We start from the raw sequence: 21,311 nt of genomic DNA, 5'->3' as shown, positions 1-21,311 counted from the left end.
GACACATCTCCCACCGCTCGCCGTCCTGCCAGACACGGAGAACGACAGGACAGGGAATCCCTCACGTCTGGTCCGGTCCGGTCCGGTCCTGACTCTCTAAAGGAAGGCAGGCATGTGCGCCAGGCTTCGTCTTCTGATAGCTCTGACATCTATAGGGAGACTCTGCATATTTCTTGCATTCAGTGGCAAAGGTTGCACGTTCAAATCTGTCTGTCACAGCTGGTCACAGATGACCAGCTCCAACACTCTTTACCTAAAAGAAGGGGAAAATGAATATCAGAAACAGTCTAGTCACACAAAAAGGCCATGAACACTATGGTCAGATTTTTAAAAGACAACTGGTTAGCCACAGATTACTCTCACAACACTGCCTTTACTCTTTCTAGTCTGATCTATAAAACACCTTTTGTGCTTTTCCATTGTGCAACAAACCATAGAATGCATCCTCTCTCTCTACCTGCTGTAAAACAATGCTCAAAAACCCAAGCTAAACCTCACAGCATCCAGATTCTCTGAAACACACACACTTTCCTGAGGTCAAGAGCAGTCCAGGAGACCCCGAGGTCACTTCTGAGGAGCTGTATGTAATTGACATGTATGACTCTGTAATTGACCAAAAAACCTTCCTTGTCTGGACAACACCCCCCCCCCCCTCAACGACACCGCTCTCAGTTTCACACTCAATGCTATGAACAGAATTGTGAGTTTCTTATATACCATCATACTTCTCATGCACACAGGAGAGCTGTGAAGCAACATTCAGTGCTCATCAGTATTTTATAGACCTTGCTCAATGGCAGTTTCAGTTCCTGCACTATTACTAAATTCTAGTTTGGTGTTTCATATTATTATACTGTATATATTATCAGCATATGTGGATTAAATAGACAGCATTGAAGGTGTTTGTCTATTGAAGAACCAGAACTATACCGTAATCAAGCCGTCACTGAATCTCTAGATATATCAAACACACAGTGAACACTTACAAAATAAGTTTGGGAAAACATCACTGTACCTCCGTGGTGAAGGATCTCCCTGCCCTTCCCGAACCGCCAAGTCTCTAGATTACGAGCTGCTTCGAATGAAATCATCTGCTGAATTAACGTAAATGTATACACCGTTTCTTACAGAAGTCAGAAGTGTTGTCTACTCTCACACTAGTTGTGTTGAAGACATATTCTCCAGTTATTGTCCGTCGCCATGATCAAGCTCACATACTGTCAGATGAGACAGGTGTACATAACAATAGATTTAAAAGAAAACTTCTGCTATGAGAAGAGGAAGAACAGAAAGATGACGTTAATTCCACTTCAGAATTTCATTTCTGCTTTTGAATGCATGGCAAACACATCTGCCCCAGTTTCCAACACAATAACAAAACATGATGGCCAGACGATGAGCTTTTTGCATACACATTTCCTTAACATTCATGTTAAATACAAAGGCAAATTGAGGCAGTAAATTGAGAGCAGATGGATTACGAAGCCCTCTCCTTCAGTAACACACATACTTTAACCCTTATTTCTCCATTTCAGTCTCTCGTCTGCACATTAGGTGTGAAGAGCTTCACGTTTGCCTGTAATTGGTGTTGAGTCACTTTGTCGTTTCACTGGAAAATGTGTCAATTCACAGGCTCCACTTTTACACTTCCAGATATCTATTGATATTTTGTTTCATTTTTTCTGGAAATAAGAGCAAAATTTTTTTCTGTTTTCTGTGCAGTTAAAATTACATTTTATTCCACGGTGGAAAGTGTAACAAAACGCTTGTTTCATTTAGTTTTTTCTTACACTTTTTTCTAATTGTATTGTCTTTAGGGTGTTTATAACTTGGTCTTACGTTGAACAGAATTACATCCTTCATGTGTCAGTGTCCGGTGGTGGACACAAAACCACAGAACCTAAGCCTTTAGCCTCTGACTGCAGCATCACATATGCTGGATCAAGTGTGTCTGTAACCCGTGTCACACGCGTGCATTAGTGAGCTCAAGACAAGGGCTTTGTCGGGACACCTGCCACCTTCTTCTGTCACACTCTTTCAGAGCGCCCCAGGGAACAGGGAGCTGTGGGGTATATGGACGCAAACCACTGGGGACTCCTCCAGGAGACAGCCAAACATCGCTCCAATGGGTTCAGGCCGAGGCACTGTGTGTGTGTGTGTGTGTGTGTTTGTGTGTGTGTGTGTGTGTGCGTGCTTGTAATTCACACGGCCCTCAGGATTCTAGCTGCCTTACTAAATCCTCTCAATCAACAGGTAATAGGGATTTTTTTTTTTTTTTTACTATTAATGCTTTAAAGGTTTTTAAAATGATGTTATATTTAAGGACAAGACAGCCAGCTTTCTGCATAGGCCTATAAAAAGACCAACATCTAATCTAATCTTTGTCTGTCTCACTTCCATCTAACCTTGGCGCCGACAGATGTTCCCCTTGCTGAACTTTTAAAATCAAAGTTTGACAACAAAAGTCTGGTCAGTGCATGCTGGGGTCTGTGTTTAAATGATTAACCAGGCATCAGCAGACAGCTGCTCGGCCGATAAGATAAGATGTGTCTGAAGCAGCTGATCAAATACACTTTGCATGATATGATGATCAATATCTTCATTATAGCGCAGCAGATGTGCTGTTTCTTGACAGTGCGTGACACAGATTTATGTACATGTGTGACCTACATATACGCAAGGTGTCTGTGTCTAAACAGAGAAGCACCAGACCTCGCTGTGCACACATGAACTCTGCATGTGTTCTCAGAGCAGATCAATTATTCATCACTGATCATCAGAAGTGTTGGCTGTGCAATGCAGAACTGTAGAATGAAGGGAAATAACTTGACATTACATGTCAAGCAATGGCAGTAATGGCCTGTAGTCTATACTTCATCTAAAACAGCATTTTCTGATGTCTGCACGCAGTTTTTATGACCTTGAACTACATGTTTGTATTTGTATTTATACTTTTAAGTAGCATGCATTATAGCTAAAACCAGAATTCCAGTTTCAGAACAGAAAAATATACACTTGAAAATGTAGTTAAATGTATAAGCCTGTATATCATTGCTAATGTATTCTCGATGTTTTTTTTTTTTAATGAATGGCTAAGTTTACATATGTGCATTTGTTTTGATAAAAAAAAAACGTTTCAAATACTTGAACTATTTTATTCTAGAATACAATTCTATAAATATGCACAAATGCAGCCAATGACTCCGATCGTATAGTACACATACAGTGTTGTTGGTTTGTGTGCTATAGACACCTGCACCTGCTGCTTTGACATTTGCACGCGCAACACCAGTCATAAAGTAATGCAAGTTACGCCCCACGCGTGTACATATAACGTGCTTTATTATCACTGTTTACACAGGTCCATTATTACTTATAGGTGCGCTTTATTACATTTTAATCAAAAATAATGTTTTAAAAGCTGCACAGAACTGACATATAAATATTTCACACCGAGAAATAACAAAACACATCTAAATACATGTAACTGTGCGTGATGTAACTGTCATGTATCAGAGAAGCGTGTCTTGTATTAGTCTTCTGATGTGTGACGCGTCCTGAGAGGATCTGAACAATTCATATTCAATTCATATTCTACTCACGAGTCCCGACCCATGAACACAAACCGCAATGACGCTTTCAGTCGCATTATTTCGCTGATGGACAGTCAAGTGAGGAGCGTGACATTATTCCAAAGATCTCACGCTTGAGCTCATGTTTTGGGTAAACAATAACAAGGATGCAAGCAAACCGTTGAGAAAGATCTGTCGGTTGGTCGTTATGTCATTCTTAAACAAATATAGATTCTGATGCATTAACAGCAGGCGAGCTGCGCTTGGCTGCACTCTGCCATCTAGCGTCACTGCCGTCCAGTGTGTCCTCGGCGGGTGTGGACCAGGGGCAGGGCTCTGTTCGGGTCCCGGTCAAAACATGCACCGGTGTCTATGAAGCACTGGCGCGCGGGCAGCAGGGGTAAGACGTGACGTACGACACAAACTTGTTCCAGCGCCTTCAGAGCCTTAAAGATCTCTCAGAATCTGGAGAGCGCTGCTAGCCTCGAACTCTGCTGCTGTTGCGTCTTCTGATTGGGGCGTGCGCTCTGTGACGAAGGACCGCCCAGCTGCTCAGAGGCCCCGCCCTCTCCCGAACCAGCCAAAACAACGCGCATAGCCTGAACTCACTCACTCACACTGAGCCTCGATCCTGCCACTGTTCACCGACACAGCCCTGAGCACGAGACATGAGCGAGAGCTTGATGGCAGATATTGATTAATATAGCCTACACAGAAAGTCCATTTAAAGCTTTCCATTATTCATGGGCAGGATTCTTTCATTCATTTTGATGTATTGGCTATTTCCTGTTGTTTCTTTGCATCTATAAGTGCATGTCAGAATGCAGTCTGTTATGAACATATCCAGATTTGTTTTCTAACTCAAAAGCAGAGTGTGTTTTTATTTCTAAGGATTAAAAGATCACGCCTCCCTTATCGACATGCAAAAATAAAATAAAAATACACATCAGCGTGTTTCATTAAAACTAAGTTTGTCGTGTACACTGGAATGAGGTCAGACCCAAAGCTCCTCATTGCACGCGCTGATGATTATTAGATTCCTTTTTGCGCCAATGAAAAGAGAGTGGGCGTGTTTTTGGCTCGGGGAAGGGTAGAGACAGCAGCTCATTGGCCGGCCGCCGTCGCTATTATACCATTGGAAACGGATAAAACTGCATGAAGCAGAATAGAAGTCTGTTGAAACTTACAGACTGTTTTCAAGAGACGAACACTTGTGCTAGCATCACATCCCGGTTTTCCCGCATGGTTTGAACGGGGAAGGATATGCAGAAGGAGTCAGATATCTTCCGAAACTCGAACAGAATACACACTAACACTGAGCCCTCGCACCACTGCGCTCATATACAAACTTTCAACTGCTCTTCGACTGTTACAGCATTATTACTGGATGCACGGACACTGTGGACATCGGACACTGTATCAGCTCCGTGAACGGTGTGATGAAGCCACGCCACGGCACTAAGCACGACTGAAGCGTGTGGTGCACCAGCTCTCCTCAGGACTACTATCAGACTGAGTTTTCTTTAGCGACACGGTGGACTTGAGAGCGCACAGAGGCTCACACACACACACACACACACACACACACACAGAGACTGACTGGTGTAGCAATGGTCCAGAAAACAAGCAGCACGGTGTTTGCTGGGGACTCGTCCGATTCCGGCGCGCTGGATCTGGACATGGCTTCTTCCCCGACCCCCGGCTCCACGGCATCCGGGGGTGACAAGCTTGACCCCGGCTGGTGCAAAACCCCCAGCGGTCACATCAAGAGACCGATGAACGCGTTCATGGTGTGGTCGCAAATCGAGAGGCGCAAGATCATGGAGCAGTCACCGGACATGCACAACGCGGAGATCTCCAAGAGACTCGGCAAGCGCTGGAAGCTCCTCAAAGACAGCGACAAGATCCCGTTCATCCGAGAGGCGGAGCGCCTGCGGCTCAAGCACATGGCAGACTACCCCGACTACAAGTACCGGCCGAGAAAAAAGGTGAAGTCGAGCGGCTCCAAACCGAGCGAGAAGGGAGAGAAGCTCAGCTGCGCCAGTACCGGCTCGAAACCTGCCTCGAAGAAGAGCGGGAGCTCCAGGTCCACGAGCAAGCCGCACAGAATAGTGTTGGGCAGTGCCAAGGCAGCGTTCGCCGAACAGGGACCGGCAGATCACCACTCTCTCTACAAATCCAAGTCCGCGTCGGCTTCCAAGCAGATTCCCGACAAGAAGGCGAAGCGGGTGTACGTTTACGGAGGCAGCAGCGGCATAAGCCCGTCTTCAGCAGCCGTGCCCGGCAGCCCGACCCTGAGCAGCTCCGTCGAGTCCAGCGACCCGCTGAGTCTGTACGAGGACGGCGCGAGCAGCGGCAAGGAGGGCGCAGATTCCCCCAGCAGCGCGTCCTCGGACCGCCACCGGTACACCACCACACGGGCGTCTTCTCCCACCCCGTCCGCGTCACACTCCTCCTCCTCATCGCAGTTCTCCTCTTCCTCCGACGAGGAGCTCGACGACGACATGCTGGACGTTAACCCGAGCCCGGGCTTTGACAGCATGTCCATGGGAAGCATCGGCTCGTCGGTGCTGGACAGAGACTTCGACATGCACTTCGAGTCCGGGGCTTCTCATTTCGAGTTCCCCGACTACTGCACGCCGGAGGTGAGCGAGATGATTTCTGGGGACTGGCTGGAGTCCACCATTTCTAACTTGGTGTTCACGGCTCACGTGCTGAACTAGGGGAAGTGGAGGAAACACGCCTGAGGAGGAACACTGAGCAGAAGGGATCACAGACAAGTGTGTTTGTTTGTAAAATAAGCCACCGCGTGAAGGCTCTCGCCCGGCGACGCGCTGAAAAACAACGCTTCGATGCTTCGGTGAAATGCTGACAGGACGGAAAAGTGACGGCGCCCGTGAAACATTTAGTCGCGAGAGGGCCGTGCTCGGCGCGAGACTAGAGGAAGACGTTCACGAGGACTGCTTGAGAAAACTGGAAAACTGTGATTGATTTGCACGTACACGAAGGCGGGCTTTGATCGCCTGTTTAATCATTTTTACTTCAAAAGAGACCTTTATGAACTCTAACCATTCGCCTTGTGGACTTGATTGTTTAAAGAGGTACTGATATTTAGGCTGATTTTCAGCGCGGTGGATTTATTAACAAGGTGGGTTGACAAAAGTCAAGCCGTTTTTTATACAAAGAAAAAGAAAAAAAGAGGAGCGCATGTTATCTGTCGTCTCTTGTGTAGAGCTTTCTGTCGAACGGTTAAACTAGCGTTAGGATGAGTTACATGGATAGATGGCGCTATGTTTGATTTACTTCTCGCAGGAATAAAGATCACCAGCTGTTTTCATTCTTATCTTCAGGATTCAAACACAAACTCAAACCTGTGCTGAACTTTATATACTCTCTACAATTCAGGACCAAACGCCTAAGTTCCCGAAGCTGTTTAAAAACTGTTAATTTGGTCATGGCTGTTCTTTTCTGTTCTTCAGATGCCATGTTTATATGGATGTATTTATATTGAAACAGTTCGTCTTATTTTTGTGTTCTTGTGAGAACCCGCATCTGTCTCCTTCTCCGAAGAAGGGCTAGAGTTTCACCTTTGTTTTTATATTTAAATGTAGACTTTTGACACTTACAGAGAGGAAACGTTTGATTATTTTCTCAGTGTATTTTTGTACAAATATATAAAGGGGGGTGTCGATCGGTGTTTTGGATTTTCTAATTTGAAGAGCCAGGTGGGTCTGAACCGACCTCCTGTTTCATGTTTACAGTCTCAATCTGCAGGCGTCACACACACACACACACACACACACGGGAACAAGACACAACACAGTTCAAGCCAACATGTGCTTCGTTTTTACATTTTCTCTGATCGTGCCGAATTAAACCGATTGTAGCTTTAAACGAGCGATTTTCTTGACGTTTTATATCTTGAGAAACCACTGGATGGAAAATCGTGACACATTTGAGTTTCGCGACGATTATGAACTGCGTTCCTCATTGTATTTGAATATTTAATCTTTTCTACTTGATTGTTTTAGTATCTTAAGGCATGGTGAATAGATTTGTATTTCCGATTCAGGTTTATATCTGTTGTGTTAAAAAAAATAATACAAAAAAAAATCATCTTTGTACAGCTGTATCATAGGCTCAAATATTGTGTGTTTATGTAGGCTGTGTTGTTGCGTTTTATCTCGACAGGCACTATCTTTATACATCCTTACTTAGCCTTTTCTTAATTCCAAGATGCTTGTTAAGGATTTTTATATACAGTTGAAATATATTAACTTTATTTTCTTCCATTCTGTGCAATATGCTGTGTAGAAATCTTGTTTTGTCTAATCATGCCAACACATGCCAGCTTATCGTGTCAAGTCCCTGCCTGTCAGATTGTTATATGCTCCTGTACAGAACTTTTTCATAAAGGAAATAAACTCAGCTGGAACTGAACCCTAAACACTGCCGTTGACTCACTTTCACATTTGCATAAGTGGGCGTGTCTCTCTGCTCCAGTTGGACCGTCTGTCTTGTCTGTTTGGGCTTGCAAAGCACACATTACTAGATTTTTTATTTTATTTTTTAATGCTCACGTAGCAGCAGCTGTGCGTTGCTTACTGTAAGTGGCTTTTATATCTGAGCTAGTTTCTAAGTGTCTGCAGGTCAATGTACAAAAAGCCTCATGGTGACAGTCATTTATTGTGCGTGTGCCAGGTCACTGGAGTTCACGTGCTCCTTAATTATGAATGCACACAGGCTCATCTCTCCAGAACACACTGAAAGCTGATCCATGTGGCTTGATGCACTCAGTGACTGGCTGTCTGGCAGACTCCCCTCCCCTTCCCCAGACAGTCTGGGCTCTCAGAGAGGGGGAAGGGCTGCTGTCGGCCGCCAGAGACAACCATTGAATGATATTTCTCCTATAATGCCAGAAAACAGCAACCATGTGCACTGTGCGGTATATGTGACTACAGTTAAGAATGCATATAAACAAGCCATGTGGCAGTAGAAGTGCATGCGCTCAAAAGAAGCTTAGCTGTTGTTGCATGCCCAGTAGAATATAGTGTAGTGTAGGAGTCTGCAGGCTCAGCAGGGCTCTCGGGTCAGATCTGCTCTCAGAGGGAGGGGTGTCAGACGAGAAGTGGAGAGAAACCTGGCTGTGTCTGAGGACTGCAGTCAAAGAAAGCTTAGATATTAGATTGTAAGTACCCTTGGATCGGTTTCGCGTGGGTGCAGTCAGTGTCTTGTAGGCAGCACATTACATTATTGTTTCTTCCATAAAAAAATAAAAAAATAAATAAAAAAGGTTTATCTTTCATAAGACACGTCTGGGAGCAACTTGAGTGTAAAAGAAGACTAGCACACGTTTCTCCATTTTGTCTGCCTTACACAATCACAGCAGAGCTGGGCTCATGTTTATATCTTTCATGGTGTGTAGCCAAATCCAGTCCTAAAATATGAGTGTAAGCAGTGCTGCACTAAAGGCAGAATAGATCTGATCATGTTGATGAAGGTCACGTGCACTGTACAGTTATTACATTGGGATTTTAGTGTTTTTTAGTCAATAGTATCTGGGATTAGAAAGTAAAAGTGAACATTAATCAGGACAATAAAAAAAATGGCCTAATTTATACAATTATATTGAACTTGAATTTTTATACTTTATCTCCAAAAATAAACCAGATTGATTTTGTATGTCCAGTAGTCAATATAATTTCATTATTATATACATTTTGCTTTTGTTTTGCATACAGTTTGATATTGAATGTGTTTACTGTAATAATTCAAATGGCCTACAATTACCTTTAATTCAAATACAGGGGCGTCCTGATCTAAAACTGCACTCAGTAAAACACAGGACACTCAAATGTTTCAATGTAAAAGAGTTTCTCTCTACCAATCCCATCCCTTTGAAACAGAGTAAACAGTTTGTTACTGTGGTGTATCTGAGGTGTACACTGTTAAGGTTCAGTCATGAAGAGCTGATGAACACTACTGAGGATGAATGTGAGAGGCCGTCTATCTAACATCTCACCCACGGCGTGTGTCCTCTGAGCTCATGTACGCTGTGAAATGTGAAATTAATGCTTGTAATACCATGCTTTTGTAAACAACACTATCAATTTAAAAAAAAAGTGCAAAAACTATGATTTAAAAAAAACAAACATTTACATTTATTTTTAGTTATCTATGCTATTGGTAGAATAAAATGTAAAGATACGTGTGAATTAGTGATTCATGGTAAATGAGATGTTTCATTGTGTTTAAATGGTGTAAGCCAATATATTTTCAGTATCTTTAATACAATCCTAAAAATAAAGGTGCCATAGAAGAACCTTTTTGTCTCAAATGAATTCATAAAGAACCTTAAACATCTGAAAAACCTAAGAATGATATATTATCAGTGGTCAGTTTGTTAGCATTGTAAACATGACACTGAATGAGCAGTGTTTCCTAGAAATGCATGTTGTCGTCACTGTTACACAGCACTGTCTGTGTACTATTAGTTTGATTCTGCTGTCATCGCAAGAGATGGTGTGTATCTGAAGGCTCACACATTTACTGTACACATTTGGTGAGTAATGTAAATGCTAATTAGAGACTGTCAGATCTTATCTTCAATTTATTCTTACTGCAATATTAAATATTAACGTCATAAAATAATTTACATTTTGAAATTGCATAAATGTGTTACTGTTTCATTTAATTGCATTCAATGACACAATACAATAAAATGGGCAGCATCTGCAACTAAAATATGGTAGACATTTTTTTAGAATGACATTATGTTTAGGAGTCTTTTTTTGAGAGAGACTCTCAAATGTTTAATCAAAATCTGTTGCACTTGCATAAAGAAGAGTTACTTAAAATAGCTTAAAGGAGCCTCATCTCATCTGAACCCAAACCAAGCATCGTTCCGAGCAGAATGGACTACTGATATTAAGTAGAGGTTTTTACACTTTTATATTTCACTTAAATAACTAACTGAATATGAACATCAGTGAATATACTTAATATTATCAGTTAAGCGTACTTGTTTCTCAGTGTTGAGCTGACTGAATTTTCATGGCACCTGCATGTGAATTAAAATGCTTTACTAAAAACACTTGTCTAAATCTTTATAACTTTGCTGTGTTTTATTTAATCTAAATTTCCGTAGGCCCTCAGTGCAGAACACAAGACTCAGGGCCAGGGGTGTGGCTGGATCCAGCTGTAGGGGGCGGAGATGGGCATGTAAGGTGGGAGGAGTTGGATCTGGATCTGACCACGCCCCCTGGATCTTGTGTTCTGCACTGCTTACCTCGTTCATCTCTCAAACACTTCAGCATGAAGATGAGTTCCTCTCCACTCACAGGTGTCCTACAGGTGTGCTTGATCACATGTTCAACTAACTATATTTTGGGGAGTTTCTGTGTATTAATGATTTGTGATTTATTTGATCATTATTTGATAATAGACTATATTTTCAGTTAACTGTAGCCTATTTAAAATTATTTATCTAACATACCACCAGTGTAGTAAAAGGCGTTGCTTGATATTAAAATATATAAAATATAATAAATAGAAGCTATATAGCCTATTCATTGCAGTAACGTACATCGCCAAGTTTAAATTTAATATGTGTCTATATACTCTTGCTTAGGGTGAATTCAGGGAAATTTGGAGACTTTTTGCTAATGAGATAACTGGAATCAGGCATAGATAGATAGATAGATAGATAGATAGATAGATAGATAGATAGATAGATAGATAGATAGATAGACAGATAACATCCTCAGGCCATTTAACTCGCTCTGACTTATCCGACACATTTCAGAAAAATAACTCTTACTACAGCTAATTACTGAAGCTAAGAACAAAAATGTTACAATACAGGCTAATTATAGCTTATAGTTAACTCAATGGAATGCAATGATTTACATCGATTTACCTAACACAAATTTTTAAGTAGTTTTTTTGAGTAAATTCAGTGTTTCCTGAAGAGCCACGACCAACACGTAGACTACGTATTTTATTCGGTAGCGACTTCGTACAATTTAGGGGCGGGGTTAGGGTGGTCCCTCGTACAAATTCCTACGATTTTTTTTTTTAAATTTAATTATTTATTTCACCTTTTTTTTCACCATTTTTCACAAATCGTACAAGTTGCAGGAGTTCATAGGCTACAAATTATGCACATAGTAAAGTATGTAGGAAGTGCCGTGAGATCGGGTTGGAGGGAGCGTGGTTGTACCGTGGAGAGCAAAACTATTCTCATAATTAACCGATTTCTGAGTTACTCCACTAAGTTGCTCTCTTTGTTGTTATTTAGTTGCATGCAGAGGGCGGGAACTCGAACTGAAATGAACAAGGCGCGGCCAAGAGCCCCTTCCTTCACACGTGTAGACAAAGGGACCCATCAACACAACCCTAATATGCAGGGAAAAGTTTTCCCGTGCGCGCGACTCCACGCCAGGACCTCGCGAGGCGCCCAGGTGAGGTGTTGGCACGCGCTCATTAAGCTTGTTTCGCGCTCCAGTCGGTTTCGTCTGTGGATTTTATCTTGAAAAGTTGTCCAGGAGTTGTGCGTCAGCTCGCAAAGTTGAGCACAAAGCCGGAGGAGCGCTCCTTTGTTCAACGCGACTCCAGATGCTCAAACTATTGATGAAGACGAAATATGAAGAAAGAGTGGATGGCAGAAAAACGAGAGGATGTATTTCGGAGAAACAAGAGCTTGAGAGTTATTTTACACTTTTGGCTCATGTGGGACTAAGGATGACGCAGGAAGACAAAGCTGTCAAAAGTTGATTGGTGAAGGAAGTTGATCGAAAATTACCCTCGCAAAGTATTTCCCATTTAATATTAAACGAAAGCCGAGTTTGTTTCAGGAGAAGCTCCAGGCATTGATCTGTTTAATCTCCCGGATAATGCAGTAATTAATAGCGAGGCTGATATCTCCAATTATCTGAGTATGAAGACATACTGAATATTTCAGCACACTTTTGCTTTTATGACTTCTTATTAAATCGTTCAGTATTAGATCCGATGCTTTTGGTGCGGTTCGTGATGATTAGAGAGCGTGAGGTGGACGCATGATGATGAGATTGTGTGAAAGAGCAACAGGTTCAGCAGCACTCGCTCTCGGTCTTTGTTCCAGAACTTCGACAGACACCACGAGCTCTTTGTTCCTCAGACACCGAGCACGCAGCACAGATCAGCTCCTCAACTCCTACAACATCTGATCTTCCCTGAACAGGGGTTTGTGTGCTAGAGAGACAGAGAGAGAAAAGTAAAAAAAAATAAGAAAAAAAATAATTGCGATAAATTACCACAGGAAAGGATAGTTAACATGAAATACTTTGAAATACTTGCTTTTAATATTACCTTTATACCAGAGTATGTTCAAATAAATTAGACATTTGAAAACAACTGTCAAGCAAATATTTCTGAAGTGATCATTTGCCCTTCAATTTCACATTTTATGTCCTCGTTTTCCTAAAATAAGCGCTAGTCTTTATGTGTGTGTGTGTGTGTGTGTGTGTGTGCATGTATTTGTCCTGTAGCTCTGGAGACCCAAAGTAAGTTTACTTTTGACAAAGTTGTGGTGGATTTTTGTTTTGTTCTCCGTCGTTTGCCTCTACAGTCTAACACATTCGAGAGATGTGCACGTCAATAATTTAAAATCGGTTTTATATCCAAAGTTTGAGCTATAAGTGCGTTAGGAAAGATTGAGTTTTTTTTACGTATATGTATTGTGTATTTATTTGTTTAATTTCAAATACATCTTGATTAAATTGTTTAATCCCAAAATAATTTTCCAGCTCGAATGATTGTGTCTCAAACTGCAAGGTGGCCTGTGCTCCAAGATTTGGAGACATGTTTATTAAACGCGTCCTTAATAGTGAGGATTTGCATTGTATTTATCTGTGAATGAAGAAAATAAATAAATAAAGAGCAGAGACCTCAGCTGCATTGAATAATGTCTTCGTTGAAGGTAAAGGCATGTGTTTTATGTTGCAGGCCAGAACTGTTTTAAACGGACGTCCTCTCAAGGATTTATTTCATTATTTTCTGCTGTGGGATATTACTTTCCTCCGGGATTATTAGACTGGCCATAATGAGAATTATTCTTTTCCACTTCTACAAACAACGGAGAAGCTAAAGGTAAGTGTCCTACATTTAAACCATTATCAATGAAAATATGTGTAGGCTATGCAATTCATAACTTCCCTAAATATGAATATAGAGAGCTATATAAAGATGTGCACCAGGATGTACACGAGTGAGCACGGCATACTGCACGAATGTTTGTTCACATCATGAACTGAAGTTATGAGCGTGGTGATGAGGAGTGACGTGGTTTTCCTCAGTATAATGATGTCATGCAGCGTGTTATCGGTCGGTCAGGCGTGATGGAGAGCTCGAGCTCGGTGTGTTTTTCAGCAAGTGTGGAGCTGGACAGCGTCAGGGGCTCGGGGCTGGATCTGATGAAATGAAAGTTTGGGATGAGTGATCCCATCATCTCCCTCTAACCCCGTACCAGAGTCGAGGCTCGAGCGGGCTCACACTGCGCCTCGAGGCGTCTCTCCGCTATGATGTCATTCGACTCTGGTATGATGTCATTGGCAGCCAATCAAACGCGAGCGGGAATCATACGAGCCAATGAGAAGCCAGTCGGCCCCGCCCATCTCACGTTCAGTCCATGTTGGAGGTCGCAGCTCTGAAATAAAGTATGAACAGCACACAGAAGTAGAAATGAGCAGAGCATCTCGTGCGTGCTGCAGCTCCAGAGGAGAGAGTTTGAGCAGGAAAAGAGATTCAGAGGATAAGATTTTAAAGATAGGTTTTAAGGTTAACCAAGACAAGGCTTGTATGATGGATTTAATCCACTGGAGACATGAAGTCAAGTGCTCAGAGGATCATTCACTCTACACATGCAATACACCACACATCTTTAGAGGAAATGTTGTATTGTAAAGGCAGAGATGACTTCACAGTTTTCTTCTGTAAAACTAGCAGATTGTTCTCTAACGTGGTCCTTTCATGCACATTATTCAGTAAGCAGATGGATGACAGTCAGCGGTCCACTCTTTTCTTCTCCGGTTCACAGTCTCTTCTGCATATGAATGTGCTTCGGAAAGCTCCACATTCAGACCAGCATTACCAATCGTCCTGACAGCGTTCCTTGGTTCTCACAGAGGAATGAAGGCTCAGTTTGAGTTCTCCTGTCTGTCGTCCAGAGATAACCAACAGCTCTGGCCGAACACTACCATGTGTCCAGGATGCTTTATTTACCTTTGTATTCACAATGGTTAAATGCTCCTATTTGATTGTGGGTTTCAGATTTTTTTTATCAGTCATTATTGCTTTTTTATCATGAAAGTAAAAAAAAAAAAAAAAAAAAAAAAAATATATATATATATATATATATATATATATATATATATATAGTGTAGTCCAGGAAATACACTATGCATTACCAGGTTTAGATGAAAAGTTAATCAAGTTGAATTTCTACTGACGTGTCTGTTTTTGAGATGAGGCTCGGTCTAACAGTGATTCGACCGTCTTCACTGAAGCTGTGGGCCGTTACTGCTGAATCCTTATTAAACAGCACAGAGACATTACGTCTTTTCATCTGACTATTATTTGGAGGAATATGTGAAAAATTTGATTTTTTTTTAGGTCATCAGCTTTCTACCTTATTTCCTCCCAAAAGGGGTGATGTGGGCACTCAGGCTGTGCTGAAACATGTAAGAAGACAGTGTGTGTGTGTGTGTGTGTGTGTGTGGTGTGTGTTTGTGGTCATGTGATGAACTGCACCTCTGCTGGGACACGTGGAGCTTCAGTAGGCCAGTGTTTCTCAAACCACAACACTTTCTCCTTCCTCTCACACACCCAGTTCAGCTCTTGGAGCACAAACCCGTAAACCACACCGCTGTTGACGAAAGCACTGATGCTGTTACACTTACGCGAAAAAAAGTCTGCAATCCTCCACGCGTCTTTGGCTGAGCTGAATGCAGAGCGTTATCCTGTCAGTCCTTCCCAGCGCTGTACTGTGCCGAGGGCTCAGGACTCACACCTGGACACTCTGAGGCACAGAAACCATCGCCCGTTCCTCCAGCAGTTCACCACTCTATTGTTGCACATGTAATGTACTGGAATACGTCTGCCACACCTCAGATGAGTATTTCATCAGAATAAAACGATGGGCAGTGTCAGACACCAGCTGACCTCAGAGTGACCAGCCTCAGCACTTGCCTCAGATCAGTGGTGTATAGAGGGTTTCATCGGGCGCACGCGCCTGGACCTAATTTAACTTCCGGTCTGTGATGTGTATATCGGTCTGGCTGCAGTGCCTTCTGCAAACGCAGTTAAAGCCAAGGTGATGAGTTGACTGAAGTTGGGCTCAGGTGGATGTGCTGCGGGGTGTGTTTCCCATACATTTATTTATTTTTGGAGACTCGCCACAATTTTAAAACTGATCGATTTTCAAAAAGGCTTTTGTTGGCAAAATTGAGCAAAAACAAGCCATATCATCTCTAAAATGTAAGTCACTTATTGCTTTACTGAACTTGAATAAAATGATTATTAAATGTGTTCATGCATTGGCAGAAAAACAGTACTCTATTAATTAATTCATATTCATATTCACATTCAATTATATAAATATAAAAAGCATGCAGAATTATTTTTGCTGTTTACAATTTAGAATGCCTGGAATATTGAGATTCAATAGACTAATAAATTAATTAGTGGTGGGCTGTAATCGGCGTTAACGTGCTGCGTTAACGCGAGACTCTTATCGGGCGATAAAAAAAAAAAATATCGCCGTTAATCTATTCTCAAAGTTGGGTTGGGAGCTGGGTCTATACCAAGCAAGCTATGATGACTTTCACCTTGATATTTTATATAACCGACTCGCTGAGGACAGCCTAAAAAGATGCTCAGGACAGTTGACGGGCCACTGCTGCGCATCGTCATGAAAGATTATCTTTCTCACGTGTTGTTAAGCCTTAACGCTTGTCGATTTAATCAGACCACTGATTCATCAAACCTGCTTTCCTGCAGTCGGTGTTCTTCTCACTATTTTGTAGTAAGTAGCGAATATACTTGGGAGTAAAAGTATACATTTTAATTAGGAAATGTAGTGGAGTAAAAGTAAAAGTTGCCTGAAATATAAAAATTCAAGTAAAGTAAGGATACTCCCAAAATTTAAAAAAGTATTTTTACTTATTTACATTACACCACTGCCTCAGATGAGTATTTTTTCAGAATAAAACGATGAGGCGTGTCAGACACCAGCTGACCTCAGAGTGACCTCAGACTGACCTCAGACTGACCTCAGACTGACCTGAGTGAAACAGAGCTCAGTTAGTGATGTCATTCCTGAAACTGAAGCATGTGCTGATCATCCTGTTATTCCAAATCTTTTCCAGTTTCTCTCCTCTGTGGAAGGGGTCTTTCCTTCTGGACTGAAGTGAACGGTGAGATTGCAAAACATCTGTTTTTCTTTAAAGAAGTTAGACAGAAACATGAATCAGAAGGGAGTCAAACAACTCCCACAGTCCCTGAAAGGAGAAACAGCTCAAGTGAAAGCCTCATTTTAATCTGTATTTGTCTGAACACATAGACCTTCCAAGGACTTGCATTAGAAAAGAGTAAAAAACCTCTCTGAGGAAATGTTGGAAGGCAGCAGTCGTTGAGAAAGGGTTGAGTTTTGTGTCTGTCTTCACGAGGTTAACCCCGTCCCCGTGTTATTGTACGGTTGTGGTCCTCAGGAGTGACGTGTCTGGGATTCAGGAGCGTCTCTGAGACACATCTCTGAACATCACATCAGTGCCTCCATCAACTCTTCAGATATCTAATCAAACTCAGAGCTGTGATGTAAACTTCACCTGGAGCTATTCGACTGCTGTGTTGACTTAAAAACATGCAAAGCTAGCATTCACACGTGTGCTTTAACTACAATCTACAAGCATTTTATCACATGAATACATGAATATATGAATAAATAAATGCTGATGCTGAAGTGGGCACAGAGTTTAATGAACTACAAAAATATGTTTATCCCAATGTTGCATTTGTGAGTATTTAAGTAACTTTAAAACATTGCTCTGCCGAAACAGTGGGAAGGCTTCATGATGAGCAGACACACACACATGAGCACGTGGAGATTTACGATCACTCATTTCTACAGAAAGAGAACTAGTTTAGTCAATCATAGTTATACAGCCAGCAAATAAGATTCAGTATGATTAGTCGATACAGTATAGTCCAGCAATCACACAGTTAAAGTGTTCATCATGAATGGTGCTTTCAGAGAATTTCACATTCTTATTGAAGTTTTACAGATTTCACTCAAATTTACAGTAAAATCCAGTATTTCTTAATGTTAATGTACCAACCCACTGATGTAGGGATGTCTGTTTGTATCTTTAACACACTGACCACCAAACAACCACCAAAAACAGCTGATGAGAAAGACACATAATGAATCACAAGCTGCGGAGGAAAATACTACAATAAAATGATTCAATGAGCATGAGTTAAACAACATTAGACATAACATAAAAACCTAATGAACATAACTCATATGTAATATATATATAAGAAACAGTTTATTCAATAAAAAGAACATCAAATATGAGCCGTCACAAAGGGAATTCTGGGAATGTAGATTTATGTGTTTTTCACTGTAAATTAAAAGGTTACTTTTTTTTTTTTTTAACTTTCACAAACTGCAAATTTAACAGTATTTTACTATAACAAATCTGCTATAACTACTCTAATGTGTGTCTATTTACCACGTTAAAATAACGCTGAATCCTGGGATGCTTTAGGAGGAACATACATGAGAAGCATTTTATAAATCTTGTCTGCACATGTTGACATATGTCTGTATTTGTATAACTCATATTTGCTCACAGAGCTGATGTTGAAGCTCCCTGGAGTGTGTGGTGTGTGTGGTGTGTGCAGTGCAGTGTGTGTTTGAGCTCATGGCCAGTTAAACTCAATCCCCCATGCATGGGCTTTCCTAGTCCAAATGCTCTCATCACATGCACAGTTAACCCGAGCCCTGGACGGCCGTCATCATGAGCTACATGTCAAGGTCAGAGGTCACCGGGACAGTCTTTAAACACATGTGTTACTCTTTTCCAGTCTGTCTGTCCATTCTCACGTTTGACAAATTAAGGTCGTTTCTTCTGCGTTTGCCTTCAAGCAGTGTGAGAGTAATGATCACACCACTTCACTTAGTCTGCTCAGGTGTGTCCAGAACGCAAGACTGACAATTAAACAGCTTTTTTCAGCTTTTGGCCTTTTGTGTTTTGAGGCTGCCAAACGGGTTGAACCTGAAGTAGATTTCATTTTGGTTTTGCAGGTCACTTGTCATTTAGATCATCACATTTATCCCAGATTTGGTTCATCTCAGAGGAACTCAGCTGGCCTCACAGCGAAACAAAAGCGTTGCATGCTATATAACGTTCCTCTGCCTGCTTATATAATGTGCTCTAACTCCATATGTAATTTAGGAACGCTTAGTGATTCACGGGCTTGGCAGAATTAATGTCAGCTATATAAGTTAGCAAGTCTTTACTGAAGTAGAGGAAAGCTGCCAGTGGAATGGGGTTTGTTGGCAGTATTTGGGCTGTGCTTGACACATTAAATCTAGATCTCAGCTGGGGCTTGAGCTGCACAAGGACTGCAGGTTTGTGATCAGGCCAAATGAGCCATGGACTTCACAGCCCAAACCACGCCAAAACAGTGTGTTAACACACTCGACGCAGTGCCACAGACGATCTGGCTTCTGCCCAATAAATGAGCTGTTTTTAAACAAAGCACAGAATCTTGGAATTCTGGTTAGATGGAAAATGCTTTGTGTAGTTATATATTTATTTATTTATTGCGCTACTGAAAGAGCTTGAAGTGTTCGGAGGACAAATGAATGGCCTGTTTAGAGGATGGTCCCATGATTGTAAGGTGTTCAGGAGTCTGAAGATGAACACCTGCTGTACATGATCACCACGAGACAGACACTGTAGTGTAACGCTGATTGTTTGGTTACTTAGATGTTTCTTCAAAACGTTCCCTCGTGGATTATTTTTCCAAAGATGTCATCTATTACAGACATGAGGACTGTTGTTCAGTTGTTGTAGAAGTAGACCGTTGGTGATATTTCTCCCGCTCTTCCTCCACTGTTATTGGATGTAGCAGTGATAAACACTGTGTTTTCCCCAAAGTTTAAAATGTTTACAATTTATAATAACCAGAAAAAAACATAGACATGAAATAGACACTGCCTTGTTACAGGCCGAGCAGTGAAAACAATTTAGATTCACTCTAAATGAGCCAAGTGGAATGGATTTGACTGTTTTTTTTTATCTAGTTCTATCAGTTAAAACATTATTTTGAAATCATTTGAGAGATTCCCATTTAATTGAAGTATAACTGAAGTGAAAGCAACAGAATGTGAATCTCAGTCTTTAATGCCCCCCTCCAAAAGCCGTAAAGTGTTATAGATCTGTGCTTGTAAGAGAAGATGCCATTACTTTCTAGAATAGTCTAAGAACTGTGTTGTTCCCGGCACAGGAAGTGCATCGCACCCGGAGGTGATGCATCAGACTACAGCACTGAGCTGCTCTCCAGCACTGGACTGAGCGCCGCTGTCAGCTGCGGTGCAGTAATTAAATGTGATCAGTTACACCTGACGAAGGAGTTGCACTGAGTGACAGGTGCAGCGGGAGCCATTGTGTCCAGAGCCAAGAAGAGCCACAACTGTTTTTAACTGTTTCAGGTGGTTGAGGGAGGCTGGATGTGGGGCACAGAGGATATTGGCATTAGCAGGTTTAGGAGGGGGCCTCGTTATGCGGAGGATGCACTTTGGGAGGGCAGTGATTGCATCCTGACATTTTTACAGCCCTGGCGAGGGTCTGCGAGTCACGGGAGAGGGTCGTTATGCTCCACTCCACTCCACATGAGAGAAGGTTTTCACTTTCCACTGGGAGCCACACTGAAAGAGTGGGGCGACTCTGCCCCCGGTGGCCAGCGGCGGTCATGCACCAGCAGTGTTGCACCGATGCCGGAGCCGTTACCTCATTCACAGAGAGGTCACTGAAGTACGGTTCTCCTCACTGTGAGGGATGCAGTCCAGTTTAAAGACAAGAAATGGCTATATAGCACACTTGTTTTTTACAAAGCCAAGACAAGGAGAAAGAAAACTAGAGCTGTATCAAAAAAATAAGAATAATGCAATTTATATTAGGGATTTTAAGCAGGCCAAAAATGTGTGACATGTTCAGGGCTTTACAATGGTTTGGTCTTCTCTTTTAAAGCATGCAAAGAAAATCAGTTTGGATAAAACAATGGTATTTAGAGGAATGAAGGCAAAAGAAGTGTTTTGTGAAGGAAATTTCTTTATACATAATAAGGTAATTCTGGACCATAAAATCTGAGATTGGTTGATGTGAAAGGTTGGAAAGTATTTATTTACTGTCATGATGAAAAGGCCTTGACAGCATGCCAGTGAATCTGTGAGGAACTCTACAGTGAAATAAACACATTAAATCACTACTTTCTTCGCGGCTTATAAAATGTTATGTATGATTTTTTTTTCTGTTACATTCGACATGTTCAGATATAATAGACTCATTTTATTTTTTTCATTGAAAACACAAAGAGGACAAAAATTTACGCAAATTGCCCCTCGCCAGTCTCTCAATAATCTTTTCCTCTTTTGAAAATTCATAAAATTTCAAATGGAAACACAAAAAT

General features: G+C 41.7%; 1 protein-coding gene and 1 long non-coding RNA gene across 2 annotated transcripts in view; both read left to right on the top strand.

The window, feature by feature from the left end:
* Positions 1-4,730: 4,730 nt before the first annotated feature.
* On the top strand, positions 4,731-8,019 carry LOC128030121 (transcription factor SOX-4-like). Its single transcript, XM_052617621.1, has one exon. It carries the CDS (start codon positions 5,183-5,185, stop codon positions 6,293-6,295), a length of 1,113 nt encoding a protein of 370 aa, XP_052473581.1. The 5' UTR covers positions 4,731-5,182; the 3' UTR covers positions 6,296-8,019.
* Positions 8,020-11,907: 3,888 nt separating this feature from the next.
* Positions 11,908-21,311, top strand: part of LOC128030134 (uncharacterized) — a 60,220-nt gene continuing 50,816 nt past the window's right edge. Inside the window, exons 1-2 of the long non-coding RNA XR_008187823.1 lie at positions 11,908-12,034; positions 13,560-13,703. This is a non-coding gene — a long non-coding RNA (uncharacterized LOC128030134). The remainder of the gene's footprint in view (positions 12,035-13,559; positions 13,704-21,311) is intronic.

The sequence above is a fragment of the Carassius gibelio genome, chromosome A16 (genome assembly GCF_023724105.1).
Source record: "Carassius gibelio isolate Cgi1373 ecotype wild population from Czech Republic chromosome A16, carGib1.2-hapl.c, whole genome shotgun sequence".
NCBI classification, from domain to species: domain Eukaryota; kingdom Metazoa; phylum Chordata; class Actinopteri; order Cypriniformes; family Cyprinidae; genus Carassius; species Carassius gibelio.
Note: the sequence above shows the minus strand (reverse complement) of the source record. Positions and strands in the feature narration are given on the sequence as shown.